General features: G+C 47.4%; 1 protein-coding gene across 1 annotated transcript in view; it reads right to left on the bottom strand.

The window, feature by feature from the left end:
• bckdha (branched chain keto acid dehydrogenase E1 subunit alpha) overlaps positions 1 to 16,067 on the bottom strand; it is a 64,631-nt gene that overhangs the window by 16,292 nt on the left and 32,272 nt on the right. The window contains exons 5-7 of the mRNA XM_038786220.1: positions 13,681 to 13,842; positions 12,578 to 12,784; positions 11,817 to 11,958 (exon numbers count right to left, since the gene is read on the bottom strand). Coding sequence (XP_038642148.1) covers positions 11,817 to 11,958; positions 12,578 to 12,784; positions 13,681 to 13,842 — 511 coding nt within the window. The remainder of the gene's footprint in view (positions 1 to 11,816; positions 11,959 to 12,577; positions 12,785 to 13,680; positions 13,843 to 16,067) is intronic.

Genomic DNA, 16,067 nt, shown 5'->3' with positions numbered 1-16,067 from the left:
AGGAATTGGGTACTCTAAATTTTTTAAATCTTTATCCTGCTCAAGCACAGGCAATGTGCCTTCTCAGAAATCGGGTTCCTGTGAAACGAACCATAAGTAGACTGTGGTTGGTTCACCTATCTCTTCAAGTTGCAAGTGGTGGTTTTAGCCAGCTTCTGCATGATGTGCACTGCTCAGGTTCCTGACTTTGCAGCCTGGTTCCTCGAACTTGCAGTCCGAGATCAGAGCAGAGACAGAGAAGCCAACGACCGCTCAACTGAAGTAACGCGTCTCTCACGGCAGCACAGTAGTCAGCACTGTGGCTTCACAGCTCCAGGGTCCCAGGTTCGATACCCGGCTTGGGTCACTGTCTGTGCGGTGTCTGCACGTCCTCCCCGTGTGTGCGTGGGTTTCCTCCGGGTGCTCCGGTTTCCTCCCACAGTCCAAAGATGTGCGGGTTAGGTGGATTGGCCACGCTAAATTCCCCTTAAGTGTCCAGAAAAAAAATGATAGCTGGGGTTACTGGGATAGGGTGGAGGTGTGGGCTTGGGTAGGGTGCTCTTTCCAAGGGCCGGTGCAGACTCGATGGGCTGAATGGCCTTCTTCTGCATTGTAAATTCTATGATTCTCTCACATCTCTGGCTCTAATTTTACCCATATGTTATTGCAGTTCTGGTACTGGAACAAAACAAACATGATTAACTTTCACAAAAGGATTAGGCATACTGTATAAAAACTTCAATTTACAGAAGTACATTTGAAAAATGAAATGAAAAATGAAAATCGCTTATTGTCACGAGTAGGCTTCAATGAAGTTACTGTGAAAAGCCCCTAGTCGCCACATTCCGGCGCCTGTCCGGGGAGACTGGTACGGGAATCGAACCGTGCTGCTGGCCTGCTTGGTCTGCTTTATAAGCCAGCGATTTAGCCTTGTGAGCTAAACCAGCCCCTACACATTTCATGTGACCGACTAAAATCAGGGGTGTACAAGAGGCCAGAATTGGAGGAGTGCATTTATGGTAGAACGCTGTAGGAGGTTGGAAGGGGTGAGAAAGGAGAGGAAAATAAGAGACAAATTGGCTGGGGCAAGAGCAGGGCAGTGAGTTTAATTGTATAGGTCTTCCAAGGAGCCAGAACAGAGGTCAAAGTGCTCTCTCTCTTTGTATGATGCAAGGATTACATGTCTCATTTAAGAAGCAGTCAGAGATGGGGTGTGCTACGAGTGATTGTGTTGCCAGCAAATAGTTCAAAAAGAATGATACTGCCTGGTGAGCATGTCAGAATGGGGTTAATGCAGCTGACCCCAGAGTCTTTCTGGCTGGAAAAGCTGACTCACCGCCCAGACCGCTTGTGAGACGAGATAAACATTGCCTGTGATGGGCTTTAAACAACATGGGGGAGGAGCCTTGGTTGATGTGTCAATGGGCGAAGTGAGATGCCAGGTATGAGGGAGATCTGGAGCTCGCAAGTCTCATATGGGGAGGCCGGGGTTGCCACAATTGCTCTCAGCAGCTGGGAGGCTTGTATATTCAAGGGAGGTGGGCATGGCTGACAAGCCCAGCATTTATCCCCCTTTGTCCCCTGAGAAGGTGGTGTTGAGCTGCTTTCTTGAATACAACTGATTGGCTTGATAGACCATTGACCATAGACGGCAGTTAATACCCAGTCATTCGGTATGGGTCTGGAGGCACATACCAGACCAGGCGAGGGTGACAGATTTCCTTCCCTAAAGGACAGTAAGTGAACTAGTCCATGGCACGGTAGCACAGTGGTTAGCACTGTTGCTTCACAGCGCCAGGATCCCAGGTTCGATTCCTGGCTTGGGTCACTGTCTGTGCGGAGTCTGCACGTTCTCCCCGTGTCTGCGTGGGTTTCCTCCGGGCGCTCCGGTTCCCTCGCACAAGTCCCGAAAGACGTGCTGTTCGGTCATTTGGACATTCTGAATTCTCCCTCTGTGTACCCGAACAGGCGCCGGAGTGTGGCGAGTAGGGGCTTTTCACAGTAACTTCATTGCAGTGTTAATGTACGCCTACTTGTGACAATAAAGATTATTAATTATATGGTCACCATTCGTGAAACTACCTTTTCATTCTGGATTTATTTAACTCCCAGCTGCCCCGGTAGGATTCGTGTCTTCAAATCATTAGTTTAAATGTCTGGATTATCAGTTTAGTAGGATAACCTCTATTCTGCAATAACCCCGAGTCTATGAAGGAACTGCTTGTGTTTGTTAGCAAGGTTCACAGATGTTGGCTCAGTTCTATATGGGCAGGAGATTAAGGTGAGCTGGTTTACAAACAGTCATGGAAACTTAATAGGACGTTCTGTGTGTTTAATACAAACATTGGTTCCAAGGTAGTACAGTATGCCCTCAGTTAATAGTTGTCGTTTGGAGTTCGTGAAAATGCAACTTGAAGTGAAATTACTTGAAGTAAATCCCATTAAAACCAATGTAAAAGCTATACTTGGGTTCTGCAAAATACTTTAGATTGCTAAATTCCGATGTTGGAAAAATAACAGAACAGAACAGTACAGCACAGAACAGGCCCTTCGGCCCTCGATGTTGTGCCGAGCCATGATCACCCTACTCAAACCCACGTATCCACCCTATACCCGTAACCCAACAACCCCCCCTTAACCTTACTTTTTAGGACACCACGGGCAATTTAGCATGGCCAATCCACCTAACCCGCACATCTTTGGACTGTGGGAGGAAACCGGAGCACCCGGAGGAAACCCACGCACACATGGGGAGGACGTGCAGACTCCGCACAGACAGTGATCCAGCCGGGAATCGAACCTGGGACCCTGGAGCTGTGAAGCATTTATGCTAACCACCATGCTACCATGCTGCCCATGAAATAACTTTTCAAATACTTTTCATGCTACCTTACTGAAATGAAATAACTTTTCAAATACTTTTTAAAACCTAAAAGAAGTAGGCTAACTTTATTCATTACTCCCTGCTGACTGCCTCTCCTGCTCGCTGGACCCTCTGCCCTCTCCCGATTCTCTCAGTTGCTGCTGACCCTTCCTCTTGCTGAACCTCCTGCCCCCCACTTCTCTCTCTCTCTCTCTCTCTCCCCCGCTGTGGAGATGAGTGGGGAAAAGTAGGAAGAGGCAGCGGGTGGGTCAGGGAGTGGCACACAGGCCGCGGAACCTGGGGGGGGGGGGGGGGGGGGGGGGGGGGGGGGGGGGGGGGGGGGGCGGCGGGCAATGAGAGGGAGGGTTAGGGAGCAGCAAAGGCTGCGCCAAAATGGTGCCAATCAGATCACACAACCCTATTTCAGACTTGCGTCGAAGCAAAACGACTTAAAATTGGAGCTGAGTGTGTGTCTGGGGAGGTAAATGCTGAGTCAGAGTGGTAGAGATGAGGAGGAGGAGGAGTTCCTGTGTTAAAAGAGATGGAATTTGAATTAGACTGTTTAAAAGGTGTTTCTGGGTGGTCTGGAGTAAGGCCACAGAGAGATCCAATTTTAAAAAATAAATTTAGAGCAGCCGATTATAGTTTTTTTCCAATTAAGGGGCAATCCCTAGAGATTCACAGTTGAGGAAATGGATTTGATATGCAAATCCCTAGCCAGTAATTCAGGGAAGACAGGGAAGGTGGAGAAGTGGGACTTGTGTTGGGCAGGGCGTGGGTAACCGAGCTTTGCGCGCTGGAGTTTATAGAGGGTGCATGACGTTTTGGTAGGGATGTGGAGATGTGGGGAGGGACTGCAGGGGACGGTGTGGTGGAGGTGGCCATTGACGTATGCAACAGAGGAACCTAGGGACATAACAAAAGCATCTTCTGGATCTGCGCTAAACATGTGTCTCCTTCATGCTGAGCTTTTTCGGTATCCATGATGGCAGATTGAACAAATGCTTGGTGAGACACACGGCTGAATACAAATTGCTAAAAAGGTGAGAAATAGGAGAGGGCCGAACAGCCTCTCGTGCCTGTTCTACCATTCGACAAAGTCCCAGAGCAAACTCAAATAACAAACGGCAGAATAGAGAACGGTCCTTCATTTTCAGAATAGTTTCTGTATGGCAACTGGCTGTAAGAAAGTGAAACACTGAACTCTCGGTGAAAGCTTTCTCCCCTAGCAGCCTCCTTAAGCCATCTACATCAGCCTTTGCTCAAAGCGACTACAACCCGCTCTTTAGCCAAGAACAGAACTAATAAGCCTGGTGTGGCAATGACTCCGACTATGTTTAAGCGGATCGCTGCTGCAGGAGTAAACACAAATAAGTTTTAAGAATGTTTAACTGTCCTCGTCCTCAGCGCTTGAACACTTTGTCTGACCCTAATCTCAATGGCTCCATCGATCAGAATTGTCCTGAAAGATGGGTGTAGCGCAATGGGATCATTCTTAACATACTAATGGCAAGATGGGTTGTGTGAAGTGGCAAAACTGACGGACGGTGCAGTGGTTAGCACTGCTGCCTCATGGCGCCGAGGTCCCAGGTTCGATCCCGGCCCTGGGTCACTGCCCGTGTGGAGTTTGCACATTCTCCCCATGTCTGCGGTGATTTTACCCCCCTCACCCCCAAAAAAGATGTGCAGGTTAGGTGGATTGGCCATGCTACATTGCCCCTTAATTGGGAAAAAAAGAATTGGGTGCTCTAAACTTATATTATTAAAAAAAAGAAATAACGAAACTGGTTTCTGCACAGACGTTGACAGACAGGTTGGTATTTCTAGTGTTTTGTGTTTGCTCAACAAGAAAAAGGGTGAACGTGTGCAGACATCACTATAGTGTGCAGGTCCATGCACGCAGTATAAGACGGTGATTTGATTGTATTTTCAGAACAGAAATAGTCCCATCAGCCCAACAGATCCATCTCAGGGTTTCCACTGCACACGGATATCCTCTCATCCTTCTGCATGAAACCCCATCTACAATATCCTTCTGTTCCTTGCCCCCTCATGTCCTAATCTAAAAGAATAATATCCTTCCAATATTGTGAAGTTCAGAGCAGCATATTATACAGCACATGGTCACGCCCTTTCCAGAGGAACATGGGATACTGGAAAAACAAGAGGGGCCACCCACATTATCGAGATAAGTTTCAATGCAGATTCCTCAAAGCTGTAATCAAGCCCCTATTGTGCAGTGAAAGAGAATACACAATTGGGGAAGCCATGGAGGGGGAGGGGATGGAGGAGAACACAAAGAATGAGAGGGACGGATCAGCCATTCAGTCCCTACTCCAACATTCAATATGATAATTTTTTTGTTACATTTTAGAGTACCCAATTCATTTTTTTCCAATTAAGGGGCAATTTAGCGTGGTCCATCCACCTACCCTGCACATCAATCCACCTACCCTGCACATGATACGATCATATTTGATCTACAGCCTCAACTCCACCTTTCTGAGGCTCCCTCCCCATAACATTTTTTGATCAAAAATCTGTCTAACTCAGCCTTGAGAATCATAGAATCCTTACAGTGCAGAAGGAGGCCATTCGGCCCTTTGAGTCTGCACCGACCCTTGGAATGAGCACCCTTTCTAGGTCCACAAGCCCCCCCCCCCCCCCCCATACCCATTAACCCCACCTAACATTTTGGACACTAAGGGACAATTTAGCATGGCCAATCCATCTTATATTCAGTGACCCAGCCTCCACATCTCCCCGGGGAACAGAATTTCACACAATGGCTCTCAGAGAAAAAACATCCTAAAAATAGAGTGGCTGCAGGGTATTCTGGAGGGGATTGGATTTGTTTATTGTCATGTGTACCGAAAAGTATTTTTCTGCGAGCAGCTCAACAGATCATTAAGTACATGAAAAGAAAAGGGAAATAAACGAGAATACATAATAGGGCAACACAAGGTACACAATGTAACTAGATAACACCAGCATCGGGTAAAGCATACAGGAGTGTAGTGTTAGTGAGGTCAGTCCATAAAAGGGTCGTTTAGGAGTCCGGTAACAGCGGGGAAGGAGCTATTTTTGAGTCTGCTCGTGCGTGTTCTCAGACTTTTGTATCTCCTGCCCAAGGGGAGAAGTTAGAAGAGTGAGTAAGCCGGGTGGGAAGGGTCATTGATTATGACGCCCACTTTCCCCAGGCAGCGGGAGGTGTAGATGGAGTCAATGGATGGGAGGCAGGTTCGTGTGATGGACTGGGCTGTGTTCACAACTCTCTGAAGTTTCTTGCGGTCTTGGGCCGAGCAGTTGCCATACCAGGCTGTGATGCAGCCAGATAGAATCACAGAATTTACAGTGCAGAAGGAGGCCATTCGGCCCATCGAGTCTGCACTGGCTCTTGGAAAGAGCACCCTACCCAAGCCCACACCATCCCCATAACCCAGTAATCCCACCCAATACTAAGGGCAATTTGGGACACTAAAGGGCAATTTATCATGGCCAATGCACTTAACCTGCACATCTTTGGACTGTGGGAGGAAACCTGAGCACCCAGAGGAAACCCACGCAGATACGGGGAGAAAATGCAGACTCCGCACAGACAATGACCCAAGCTGGGAATCGAACCTGGGACTCTGGAGCTGTGAAGCAATTGTGCTAACCACTGTGCTACCGTGCTGCCCAAATAGGGCTTTCTACAGATAGGATGCTTTCTATAGTGCATCTGTAAAAGTTGTAAGAGTTAATCTGGGGGTAGCAGGGTGGCACAGAGGGTTAGCCCTGCAGCCTCAAGGCGTCGAGGTCCCAGGTTCGATCCCAGCTCTGGGTCACTGTCCATGTGGAGTTTGCACATTCATCTTGTGTTTGCGTGGGTTTCGCCCCCACAACCCAAAGATGCGGAGGGTAGGTGGATTGGCCACGCTAAATTGCCCCTTAATTGGAGAAAATTAATTGGGTACACTAAATTTATTTTAAAAAAGAGTTAATGTGGACATGCTGAATTTTCTTAGTTGCCTGAGGAAGTATAGGTGCTGTTGTGCTTTCTTGGTGGTAGTGTCGACGTGGGTGGACCAGGACAGATTTTTGGAGATGTGTACCTCTAGTAATTTGAAACTGCTAAATGGGGAGTGTGAACAGCCAACTGTCGTGGTGCATATAGGGACCAACGATATAGGTAGAAAATGTGATGAGGTCATACAATCTGAATTAAGGAAGTTAGGAATTAAATTAAAAAGTAGGAGCTCAAAATATAGTAATCTCAAGATTGCTACCAGTGCCATGTGTTAGTCAGAGTAGGAATGTTAAGATAGATAAGATGAATACATGGTTTGAGGGATGGTGCAAGAGGGAGGGATTCAACGGAGACATTGGAACCGGTTCTGTGGGAGGAGAGGCCAGTACAAACCGGACAGACTGCACATGGGCAGGACTGGAACTAATGTCCTCGGGGGAGTGTTTACTAGTGGGGAGGGTTTAAACTAATGAGGCAGGGGGGTGGGAACTGATGCAGGAAGTCAGAGGGAATGAAAGTGGGGACAGAAAAAAAAGGCAGCAAGGGGAAAAGTGAAAGGCAGAGAATCCAAAGTCAAAAAGGGCCACAGCATAGGGTACAGAGACTGTGGAGAACTCAGTGAATGGGTCCAGTAAAGCTAAGGGAAATAAAACACAGGGAGAGTGTACAAAATATGACCGGACAGATGGTCTGAGAAAGCAGGGCAGAGCAAGGGAAGTCTACGTTAAACTGCATTTCTTTCAATGCAAGAGGCCAGATGGGCAAGGCAGATGAACTCAGGGCATGGATGGGTACATGGGGCTGGGATATTATAGCTATTATTGAAACATGGCTAAGGGAGGGGCAGGACTGGCAGCTCTATGTTCCAGGGTACTGATGCTATTGGAAAGATAGAACAAGAGGTAAGAGAGGAGGGGAAATTGCATTTTTGATTCGGGAGAATATCACGGCATTACTGAGAGTGGATATATCGGAGGGTTCGCCCACTGAGTCTACATAAGTAGAACTGAAAAATAAGACGGGAAAGATCACTTTGATAGGACTGTACTACAGGCCTCCAAATAGTCAACGGGAAATTGAGGAGCAAATACGTAAGGAGATTACAGATAGCTGTAAGAAAAATAGGGTGGGAATAGTTGGAGATTTTAACTTTCCCAACATTGACTGGGACAGCCACAGCATTAGGGGCTTGGAGGGAGAGCAATTTGTTGAGTGTATTCAGGAGGAATTTCTCATTCAGTATGTGGATGGCTCACTAGAGAGGAGGGCAAAACTTGGGAAATAAGGAAGGACAGGTGAAGAAGTGCTAATAAAGGATTACTTTGAGACCAGTGACCATAAGATAGCTATGGAGAATAATAGGTCTGGCCCAAAAGTTAAAATTCTAAATTGCGGCACAGCCAATTTTGATGGTATTAGGCAGAAACTTTCAAAAGTTGATTGGGGGTGTCTGTTGGCAGCAAAGGGACGGCTGGTAAGTGGGAGGCTATCACAAGTGTGTCAACCAGGGTTCAGGGTAAGCACATTCCTTTTAGAGTGAAGGGCAAGGCTGGTCGAAGTCGGGATGACCTGGATGACTCAGAATATTAAGTCCCTGGTCAAAAAGAAGAAGGAGACATATGACATGCGTAGGTAGCTGGGATCAAGTGGATCCCTTGAAGTGTATAGAGGTTGTCGGAGTAGAGTTAAGAGAGAAATCAGGAGGATAAAAAGGCGACACGAGATTGCTTCAGCAGATAACGCAAAGGAGAATCCAAAGAGCTTTTACAGATACACAAAGGGTAAAAGGGTGACCGTAGGGCCTCTTAAGGATCTACAAGATCATCTATGTGTGGATCCACAAGAGATAGGCGAGATTATAAATGAATATTTCTCATCGGTATTTACTGTCGAGAGGGGCATGGATGTTCGGGAAATAAATGGTGATGTCTTGAGGATTGCAAATATTACAGAGAAGGAGGTACTGGAAGTTTTAAAGCGAATTTAGATGGATAAATCCCTTGGACCTGATGAAATGTATTCCAGGATGATGTGGGAGGCTAGGGATGAAATTGCGGATCCCCTGGCAGAAATATATGAATCGTCGACAGCCACAGGTGAGGTGTCTGAAGATTCGAGGGTAGCAAATGTTAGGCCTTCATTTAAGAAGAGCCGCAGGGAAAAGCCTGGGAACTACAGGCTGGTGAGCCTAATGTCTGTGGTGGGTAAGTTGTTAGAAGATATACTGAGAGACAGGATCTACAGGCATTTAGAGAGGCAAGGACTGATTAGGGACAGTCAGCATGGCTTTGTGAGTGGGAAATCATGTCTCATGAATTTAATTGAGTTTTTTTGAAGGGGTAACCAAGAAGCTAGATGAAGGCAGTCGACATTGTCTGCATGGACTTTAGCAAGGCCTTTGACAAGGTACCTCATTGCATAAGGTTTCCTCCGGGTGCTCCGGTTTCCTCCCACAGTCCAAAGATGTGCGGGTTAGGTGGATTGGCCATGCTAAATTGCCCGTAGTGTCCTAATAGTAAGGTTAAGGGGGGAGTTGTTGGGTTACGGGTATAGGGTGGATACGTGGGCTTGAGTAGGGTGATCATTGCTCGGCACAACATCGAGGGCCGAAGGGCCTGTTCTGTGCTGTACTGTTCTATGTTCTAAATCGTATGGGATCCAAGGTGAGATAGTCAATTGGATACATTGGCTTTACGGGGGCTGTTTTTTTAAACTGGAGGCCTGTGACCAAAGATGTACACCAGGGAGCAGTGCTGGGTCCACTGTTATTTGTTATTTATGTCAAAGATTTGGATGAGAATTTAAGAGACATGGTTAGCAAGTTTGCAGATGACAGTGAAGTAGGTTATCTAGGATTGAAACAGGATCTTGATCAATTGGGCCAGTGGGCCGATGAATGGCAGATGGAGTTTAATTTAGATAAATGTGAGGTGATGCATTTTGGTAGATCAAATCAGGACAGGACCTATGCAGTTAATCGTAGTGTGTTGGGGGAGTTATAGAACAAAGAGATCTAGGAATACAGGTTCATAGCTCCTTGAAAGTGGAGTCACAGGTGGACAGGGTGGTGAAGAAGTAATTCGGCATGCTTCGGTAAGCGATTTTCATTTCATTTCATTTTCGAGGTCTATAAAGTAATGAGGGGGCACAGATAAGGTCGACAGTCAACATCTTTTCCCAAAGGTAGGGAAGTCTAAAACTAGAGGGCACAGGTTTAAGGTGAGAGGGGAGAGATACAAAAGGGTCCAGAGGGGCAATTTTTTCACACAGAGGGTGATGAGTGTCTGGAATGAGCTGGCAGATGCAGTAATAGAGGCGGGTACAATTTTGTCTTTTAAAAAGTATTTAGACAGCGATATGGGAAAGCTGGGGATAGAGGGATATGGGCAAATGCAGGCAATTGGGACTAGCTTAGTGGTTAAAACTGGGCGGCATGGACAGGTTAGGCCGAAGGGCCTGTTTTCATGCTGTAAACCTCTATTGACTCGAATAATCTTTATTAGTTTCACAAGTAGGCTTACATTAACACTGCAAAGAAGTTACTGTGAAAATCCCCTCGTCGCCACACTCCGGCGCCTGTTCGGGTACACGGAGGGAGAATTCAGAACATCCAATTCACCTAACAGCGCATCTTTCGAGACTTGTGGGAGGAAATCTGAGCACCCGGAGGAAACTCACGCAGACACGGGGAGAGCGTGCAGACTCCGCGCAGACAGTGACCCAAGCTGGGAATTGAAACCAGATCCCTGGTGCTGTGAAGCCACAGTGCTAACCACTGTGCTACCGTGCCACCATTAAATGGGAGACCCCTAATTTTTAAACTCTGTCCCTTTGTCCACAAGGGGAAACATCCCATCATCCACCCTGTTCAGATCCCCTCAGACTCTTACGTTTCAATAAGAACACCTCCTATTCTAAATGCCAATATATAGGCCCAACCTGCTCAACCTTTCCTCATAAAATAACCCTTCATCCCAGGAATCAGTCGAGTGAATCTTCTCTGAACTGCTTTGAATGCAATTACATCCCTTCATAAGGAGTCAGTAAGTGGTGCCCTGTACCTCAGATGCAGTCTTACTCAGACGCTGTACAACAGCAGCAACACCTTCCCCTTGCAATAACCACCAACACATTTGCTGTCATATTTTTTCCATCTACTTGCGATAAGCTGCAGTGAAAGACTGGCTGTGGCTGAACTCACTCTACCTCTTCCATTGACTGATCTCTGTCGCTTCCTGGAAAAATCACCTCACGAGAAAAGCCTCGTCTCACTGCACTAACCTCTCGCCTCAGTCAGAAGGTTATGTACTCCCATGGTTCGCCCCCTCTCTCTGTCCCCGCCATTCGCCCCCTCCTTCCGTCCCTGGCATTTGCCCCATCTCTGTCGCTGGCATTTTCTCCCTCTCCGCTCCTGCCATTCGCCCCTCTCCGCCCCGCCCATAAAATAATAATAAATAATAACCGTTAATTGTCACAAGTATGAAGTTACCGTTAAAAGCCCCTAGTCGCCACATTCCGGCGCCTGTTCCAGGTAAACTGGGACGGGAATTGAACTCGCGCTGCTGGCCTTGTTCTGCTTCACAAACCAGCTGTCTAGCCCACTGAGCTAAACCAGCCCCCTCTCTCCGTCCCTCAGGTCTTTTACCCCATTCTAGTAACTAGTGGATGCTGCAATGGGGAGACAGTAGGCTTGGTATACGAGGGGAATTTCATTCCAATAAATCTTATGGAACGGATCAATTCAGATCAATTGGAACACAGAATGACAGAACCCTTTTCAACACCAGGTCTATAAGGAACACCAAACAACCCTTTGTCTGTGATCCTGTTGTAAAAACAGGAATGTGATTGCCTGTCAATTGGAGGCGAGGGTGGATTGACTATTAATTCACCAGTGGGAACTGTTGAATAAAGTTGACAGCATTTAACAGGCACCATACTCAAACTAGCCTCCTGTATATTCACCTATAGGTCATAGCCTCGATGAGAAATGGCTGGTTTTCTGCCACAGCTCTGCGTCGTGCCTCTTTGGTAGCGTTGTAAACAGCAAAGACATCATTCCCATCCACTCTGATCGATATTATCCCATAACCAGGGCCTCTGGCAGCTATTGGGACAGAGAGGAGGTGTTAAACAATGTGGAAAATCTCTCAGGGATCCAATAGTTCAGCCTCAATTTCAACCTACCCACCTGCCAGGAAAGGGCCACATTGAGGAGGGGGTGGGGTGTTTGCGGGAAACGCGTTTTATCACCCCACTCAATATTACTCTTCATTAACTTCAATAAATGAGGTGTAAAGCAGGTATCCCACCCACACCAACTGACCTGCCTGCTTGCCCTGCCAGTGGGGAGATTGTTGGTGCTGTGGGTGGCATCTGCCTTCAGGCAGAGAACTACTCATTAACCAGAGGACAAAGATTTAAGGCAATTGGCAAAGAACCAGAGCAACAGGTGGAACCGAATGTTGTTGACACGATAAGTTGTTCTGACCTGGGCATTTGCCTGAAAGATAGCGAGGGTAGATTCAATAGCAAAAGGGAATTCAATAAACATCGGAAAAGGTGAAAAATAAATCAGGCTGTGGGGCAAGGGGCTTGTGTGATTGGAGCACTCTTTCAGAGAGCCAACGCTGGGCCGAATGGCCTCCGTCGCGTGCTGCATCATTCTTTGATTCTATGACTACTTGCTGATATCATTGCTTCTCTACTGCGCTCTCTATACATACCGATGCCATCTCCTCTGTACTGCTCGTGAGTTGGTGTTGAAATTGCGTAGCCATTGTTCCTGCAGAAGAATATGATGGGACACTCCAGAGTGGCTGAGAAGTTGAAACCAGCGTGAGCGTCCCCTTCGCTTGCAGCACCTTCTCCGAAGTAGCAGATGACCGCGCGGTCTTCCTGACTCACCTTGTAGGCATATGCAGCCCCTACAGCTGGAAGCAGGAAGGGAGCGTGAGAGAATCCAAACAAGGGGGGGGGGGAAAGAGAGAGGGCGGAGGAGGAAGAGAAAACAACAGCAGCACAGGAGGACCAATCCTCCCTCGGGATGGCTGACTGAGCACTCCCACCCCACACCCCCAGTCAGGGCAGCGTTGGCATAGCCGAAGGAGCGGACATGCGGAAGGGCCAACTGGACGAGGCACAGGGATGTCCAACTGCAGATTGGAATCCCTACAGTGGCAACAGGAGGTCATTCGGCCCATTGGGTCGGCACCAAGCTTCTGAAAAGAGCACCCTACTCAGGCCCAAACCCTCACCCTATTCCTGCAACCCCACCGTAAGGGGCAATTGATCACGGCCAATCCACCTAATCGGCACATCTTTGGACTGCGGGAAGAAACCGGAGGAAACCCACGCTGACACGGGGAGAACGTGCAAACTCCACACAGACAGTCACCCGAGGCTGGAATCGAACCCGGGTACCTGGCAGTGAGGCAGCAGTGCTAACCACTGTGCCGCCCACTGGAGAACAGGTGGCACTCCAAAAACAGAGCGTCGTGCTCACCAACAAACTAATACTGGGCTGGATGAGGGTAATTGATATCTCGGGGAGGAGCACAATACCTAGGGGAAGAGGCACTGTACCAGGGAGAGGATAAACTGTGGGGCAATTGAGGTACGGTGCCTGGAATGGAATGGGGGCACTGCACCTGGTGTAAAAGGGGGGAGGGCATAAAAAGGGGGAGGGAGAGTGCCGCCCAGGCGAGGGAGGGTGAGGGCTGCCGCCGAGGGGAAGGAGGAGGTGGAGCGCCACCGAGGGAGCGGGGGGGGCGTAAACGAGGGGTAAGAGAGAATGATGTTAACACATGCTTAGAATGCAAATTCTTACCCTGGGGCATTTGTGTTGCCAAGGGAGATGAGATTGTGACAAAATGAAGATCCCTGCTGCCGTAGTGAACGGGCATTTGGCGTCCCTTACCCACGTCTCTGGCACTGGCATAGCACTGTGCCATGAAGAGCTCCAGGGGGAAGCCTCTGTACATTAAGACACCTAGGGAGGAGGCAAAGTAGCCGTAGGTTAGAGAAAGACAACTGGCAGTTATGCATCTCTCCAGGATGCCACGGAGTGCTGCTTGTAGTAGAAACATAGAAGATAGGAGGAGGAGGCCATTCAGCCCTTCAAGCCTGCTCTGCCATTCATTGTGATCATGGCTGATCATACTACTCAATAGCCTAATCCCACTTTGCCCCCATCCTCTTCGCCCAAGTGCTGTATCTAACTTCTTGAAAACATGCAATGTTTTAGCCTCAACTACTTCCTGTGGTAACAAATTCCACAGGCTCACCACTCTCTGGGTGAAGATGTTTCTCCTCATCTCTGTCCTAAATGGTCCACCCCGTATCCTCAGACTGTGACCCCTGGTTCTGGACACTCCCACCATCGGGAACATCCTTCCTGCATCCACCCTGTCCAGTCCTGCCAGAATTTTATAGGTTTCTATGAGACCCCCTCATTCCTCTGAACTACAGCGAATACAATCCTAACCGACTCAATCACTTCTCGTACATCAGTCCTAAACCTTCGCTGCACTCCCCCGAGAGCAAGAACATCCTTCCTCAGATAAGGAGACCAAAACTGCCCACAATATTCCAGGTGCGGCCACACCAAGGCCCTGTATAATTGCAGCAAGACACCCCTGCTCCTGTACTCGAATCCTCTCGCTATGAAGGCCAAAATACCATTTGCCTTCTTTACCGCCTGCTGTACCTGCACGCTTATCTTTAGCGACTGGTGTACGAGGACACTCCGGTCTCGTTGCACATTCCCTTTCCTAATTTATGGCCATTCAGATAATTGTTTGTCTTCTCGTTTTTGCTACCAAAGTGGATAACCTCACATTTCTCCAAATTATACTGCATCTGCCATTCAGTTGCCCACTCACTCAAATTGTCCAAATAACACTGAAGGATCTCTGCATCCTCCTCACAGCTCACCCTCCCACACAACTTGCTGTCATCTGCAAATTTTGAAATATTCAATTTTGTTCCCTCATCTAAATCAGTAATATATATATATTGTGAATGGCTGGAGTTCTAGCACCGATCCCTGTGGTACCTCACTAGTCACCATTACATTTGAAAAAGACCTGTTAATTCCTACTCTTTGTTTCCTATCTGCCAACCAGTTTTCTATTCATCTCAATTCACTACCCCCAATTCCATGTGTTTTAACTTTACACGCTAACCTCTTATACGGGACTTAGTCAAAAGCCTTCGGAAAGTCCAAATACACCACATCCACTTGCTCCCCCTCGTCAACTCTACTAATTACATCCCCGAAGAATTGTCACGCGTGATTTCCCCATCATAAATCCATGCTGACTGTCCGATCCAGTAACTATTTTACAAGTGCTCTGCTATAAAATGGATAATAATGGATTCTAGAATTTTCCCCACCACTGACATCAAGCTTACTGGTCTATAATTACCTGCCTTCTCTCTACCTCCCTTTTTAAATAGAGGAGTTACATTAGCCACCCTCCAATCTGCAGGGACTGTTCCAGAGTCCTGGAAGATGACCACCAATGCAGCCACTATTTCTAGAGCCACTGCCTTAAATACTCTGGGATGCAGATAATCAAGCCCTGGGGATTTATCCGTCTTCAACCCCATCTATTTCCCCAACACTATTTCTCTACTAATATTGATCTCCTTCAGGTCTTCCCTCTCACTAAACCCTGCGCTCCCCAACATTTCTGGTATCTGATTTGTGTCTTCATTTGTGGAGTATGTATTTAGTTGCTCAGTTATTTCCTTGTTCCCTATTATAGATTCCCCTGTTTCTGACTGTAAGGGACCTACATTTGTCTTCACCAATCTTTTTCTCTGCACGTACCTATGCAAACTTGTACAGTCAGTGTTTATGTTCCTTGCAAGCTTACTCCCGTTCTCTATTTTCCCTTCTTAATCAATCCCTTGGTCGTCCTTTGCTGAATTCTAAACTGCTCCCAATCCTCAGACCTGTTGTTTTGCTTGGCCAATTTGTATGCTTCCTTGGATCGAATACTATCTCTAAAATCCCATGTAAGCCATGGATTGGCCATCGTTCCAGTTTTACTTTTGTGCCAGATAGGAATGAACAATTGTTGCAGTTTCCGCATGCGCTCCCATTGCCTATCCATTGACATCCCTTTTAAGTAACATTTCCTAATCTATCATAGCCAACTTGCACCTCATATCATTATAGTTTTCTTTATTAAGATTTATTAAGGACCC

The sequence above is a fragment of the Scyliorhinus canicula genome, chromosome 27, assembly GCF_902713615.1.
Source record: "Scyliorhinus canicula chromosome 27, sScyCan1.1, whole genome shotgun sequence".
In the NCBI taxonomy this organism is placed as follows: domain Eukaryota; kingdom Metazoa; phylum Chordata; class Chondrichthyes; order Carcharhiniformes; family Scyliorhinidae; genus Scyliorhinus; species Scyliorhinus canicula.
Note: the sequence above shows the minus strand (reverse complement) of the source record. Positions and strands in the feature narration are given on the sequence as shown.